Genomic DNA, 4,023 nt, shown 5'->3' with positions numbered 1-4,023 from the left:
TAAAATTTAGGGAGTGTGCTGTAGCTATGTGTAGCCTATAAAATATTACTAGTTGGTACATTAAAGTAGGGAAAGAATGGGGGTGCGCAGATCCTCTTTGACCTTGGGTTCCGCGCATATGGGCTCTATATGGATGGGGATGCGCAGATCCTGATCAGAATCCTATGGGGACTCAATTAATCCTCTGACCTACTTTTAAAATGCGAGTGGGGTCTCAGAGAATCCTCTGACCTACTTTTAAAATGCGAGTGGGGTCTCAGAGAATCCTCGATGACCTAGTTACAACCCATTGGGGTCTCAAATGATCCTTCCTTAACGTATGGGGTCTCAAATGATCCTTCCTTAACGGATGGGGTCTCACATGATCCTTCCTTAACGGATGGGGTCTCAAATGAGCCGTTTAGCTCGGGTGGGATCAAGTGTTCCTAAAGTATATATTTGTTTGAAAATACATGTAATAGTAGTAATGCAAAATGAATCAGCTTGCCAAACTAATTCAAGGCGCTAAAGAGAAAGCGGAAAGTGCAGAAAAGAAAGTGCCAGAAAATAAGAAGAAGAAGAATGAAGAGCAAATCGTGCAATTAGTGGCTCAACATGTGTATCCTTTAAATAAATCGCAAACGAAGCATGTATGGATTGCCCTATCTGCAAATCACTTGTTTTCACCCATTGTGAAAATTAGTGGCGTTAAAAATCAATCTATTTTCTTTAATGAAAATGAATGGGCAGCATTTGTGGATCAACAGGGGGTACTTACCCATTATTTTTACTCAACGGACCCCATTTGGCAGCCAATCAAGGTAAATTCAAAGGTGATTGAGTTCATAACAATTCACGAAAGGAAGGTTATCAAAATTCGCGATGAGGGACCATCGGAGGTGTATTTAGGATGGGAAAGCGTAATGGAATTGTGGAATAAGTTGGATGTTATAAAGTATCGGCTAAAGTGTTTGTCGTCTGAAGAATTTGGACATTTCTATGGGAACTTAATCACCGGAGTTGCAGAAATAGGTGGCGATCTCAAAAACAACATCATGAGTGTTTTAGAACCCTTAATGACGATCAACTGTAATAATGCAGCTATCATGCTAGAAGTATTGGTCTCGTTACCTGGCAAAGTGGAACTTGATGTGGAGGTGGCAAAAGTATTTAAGTAATACTCATTCGTGTAGCATTTTAGTTTAGTATTTTTTGTGTAATTGACAAAATGTGGATGTGTTACGCTGCCGAAAATTGGACGAAAGCAGTTGACGCACACACGGCCGTGGAACGTTTAGTACAAGAACTGTCAGCTTTAGTGGAGGACGCAGAACACGAAGCGGTGTACGGACTAGGTCGTTTTTGTACTGAAGAAGAGTGTAATGATCTTGTTAAAAAATATAGTCGCGGTATTAAATTGTGTAATTTATTCCTGAACGGTAAATACTGTTTAACTTGTCTGAGACGCCAACTTTGCAAAGCTGGATTTGAAGGTGCCGCAGAGGATTTGAAGCATTGGGATAATTCAGATTCCAGTGACGAGGAAAATGAAGCAGAAAACGAAGGAGAAGAAGAAGATAACGAAGAGCAAGAGGAATGTTAGTTGCTTGCTGGATAATTTTGTAGAGTTAGAAAGGGATGCCTATAACAGACATTTCATATTTAGAAAAGTGTATCGTTTAAGACTAGCTAAGGTATACAAAACTGCTCAACGTGTATGTTATAAGTTTATTAATGGAAACGGTTGTTATAAATGTTTTAAAACGCAAATGTGTGTATTGGGTCTGAAAGACTTTGTAAAATGAAACGTGTTAGCTTTGACGAAACAAAAAATACAGTTCACGTAATACGAGCTTGGTCCTTTGCTTACACAGAAGCAAGGAAAGGCCAATGGCAAACTGCTGCTTTAGATCGACATCGTTTTAAATGTAGAATTAAAAACACGGAATCTGTGTTAGAACCCATATTATGTAATCATATCAAAATGTCCCAACTGTACAATAAATAAAGTAAAAAAAATATATTTTGTTTATTTAAAAAAATTACTGCATTACATAGGTGTTATAAATGTAATAGACGTTAGATAAAGCACAATGACAAGGTGATCGTATATGATAATAGCAATTTGGTTCTAATGAAGGAAGAGCTGGTTCTTCTTCCACCTCGATAACGTCCCGCGATAGAGCTTTTCGGATGATATCCGCCTTTTCCTTTCCTTTGACGTATACGTGATCTGACGGTGATATTAAATGACGAAGTATGAGTGGAAATAGGTGAGACGGTGTATGGCCACTCTCCCATTTAATTCCATGGTGGTTGTGAGTTACCCAATTAGCTTGACGTTGGAACTCGCTATCTAAGCTGCTCCAAGGAAATGGAGGCTTGAAGACAAAATGAGCCATCTGTTTTCCATTATAAATTGCAAGTTCTTTTGGCGAAAAACACTTTTTTGAAGTTTTAAAACTTTGTACATCAACTACGACCATCATTCTTGTTGTGGTATATCCGTTTCCTATGTTGGTGTTTTTATATTTGTCTTACGGCTTTCGTTAATGCGTTGTACGTAAACAGCCGATCGTGTAAAATCAAGCAATACGCTGTAGTATTATTCGCTACGTTCGCATTAGTTTCAAATTCAATTCGTAATACCACCGATTTCGAGTTTAAACCCTCCTTTTGGTTTGAACAATCAATTACGATTAAAGGAGCCGAATCTTTAAATTGCTTCGGTGTAAGTAATGGTCGATTCTCTGTGCCGTAGTAAGAAGATTGAAACTTTGCGTACATGTCGTATAAAGTTGCGTATCGATTATTCCCGAAATTAATATTTAAATTATCGTAAGGATAACGTTCCGTATTGAGAAAGACTCGAATATTTTTAATATCGCAGTGATCAAATTTGCTCATATCTTTACTAACTTGTCCATCCCGATCTGTTTGTAAACCTACGATAATATATCGGGGCGTTTCTAAACTAGTTGCTGTCTTTATCGCCCACGTATGTTTATCAGTTTGTGGAAGAGCTGGGTATAGGTGCGTTTCCCAACTTCTAAACGCTATCTGTGTCTCCGATTTCTTGTCAATGTATTTGGTCAAAGCTAATTCTTCGGCCAGCGCCGGAATAATGTGAGGGACTTTCCAATAGATTTTCTCGATGTCAACTTTGAGAGCTTCATCCGCAGCTGTAGATATTACGGCGTCATTATCTGTATTACCTCGGATTAGAACAAGTTCTTGTCGTATATTTAATATGACTTTTCTGTAGTCTTCCGCAAAACCCAAGAGCATCTTTAATGGAATACAAACGTTAAAATGGCCCGTTGGACTAGTAACCGTACTATTAGCAGTAGGAAACCATCCGGAAATTTGACATCGCGTATTGTCGTTAGGGGTTAAAGAAACTAGAGCCTTCATTGTCGATGATAATCCGGCTTTAGTAAGGGAATCCACTACAATTCCGTTTATTTCGTAACGAATTTCACTAAACAAGAATGCTACACCGTTATTTACAAATCTTGCGGTAAGTGACGCCGTCCCATCTTCTCGCAGTAATTTTCCCTCAATGTAGAGATGACTTTCCGAAGGAAGAGTGCACATATCTTCTTGTATTGGAATTCTAATTTCGTCATTATTTCCAAATCTCGTAGTGTACGGTTGATGAGTATGATATTGATAGTTTATTATGCTGTTATCTACAAGCACTTTCTCATTTACGTCCAATATATTCATTGTAAAGTAGTAAAGCCGAGAGATTTTAGAAAAGCTTTGTTAACGGCTGTGAGTGGTTTGACTGTTGCACCCTTACTAATCTTCGACCGAACAACTTGAGCCTTTTTATTGTGATCGTGCTTGCACCCACATTGATTATATCGTTTAACCATGATTCGCCTTTTTAAGGTGTAACCCTATCGTAATCACTTCTCCGTTAAAATTGACAATGTCGCCGTCTTGATCAAGTATTTTAAGGGTTATACTGGTAACCGAAGAAACATTAATAGGTAAATAAATTACAGTAAGAGGTCGTTCGATTATTTTGTACCCCGC

The 4,023-nt window shown here is 38.3% G+C and overlaps 1 protein-coding gene across 1 annotated transcript; it reads right to left on the bottom strand.

Annotated features, from left to right (window-relative positions):
- Window positions 1-2,505: 2,505 nt before the first annotated feature.
- On the bottom strand, window positions 2,506-3,708 carry LOC116168008. The gene has a single exon (XM_031483648.1). It carries the CDS (start codon window positions 3,706-3,708, stop codon window positions 2,506-2,508), a length of 1,203 nt encoding a protein of 400 aa, XP_031339508.1.
- Window positions 3,709-4,023: the final 315 nt, after the last annotated feature.

This window comes from Photinus pyralis, unplaced genomic scaffold (assembly GCF_008802855.1).
Source record: "Photinus pyralis isolate 1611_PpyrPB1 unplaced genomic scaffold, Ppyr1.3 Ppyr1.4_LG4, whole genome shotgun sequence".
NCBI lineage: Eukaryota > Metazoa > Arthropoda > Insecta > Coleoptera > Lampyridae > Photinus > Photinus pyralis.
Note: the sequence above shows the minus strand (reverse complement) of the source record. Positions and strands in the feature narration are given on the sequence as shown.

Excerpts from the sequence above, each read along its gene's own strand:
- LOC116168008 (XM_031483648.1), bottom strand. The coding sequence starts at position 3,708 with ATGAATATATTGGACGTAAATGAGAAAGTGCTTGTAGATAACAGCATA.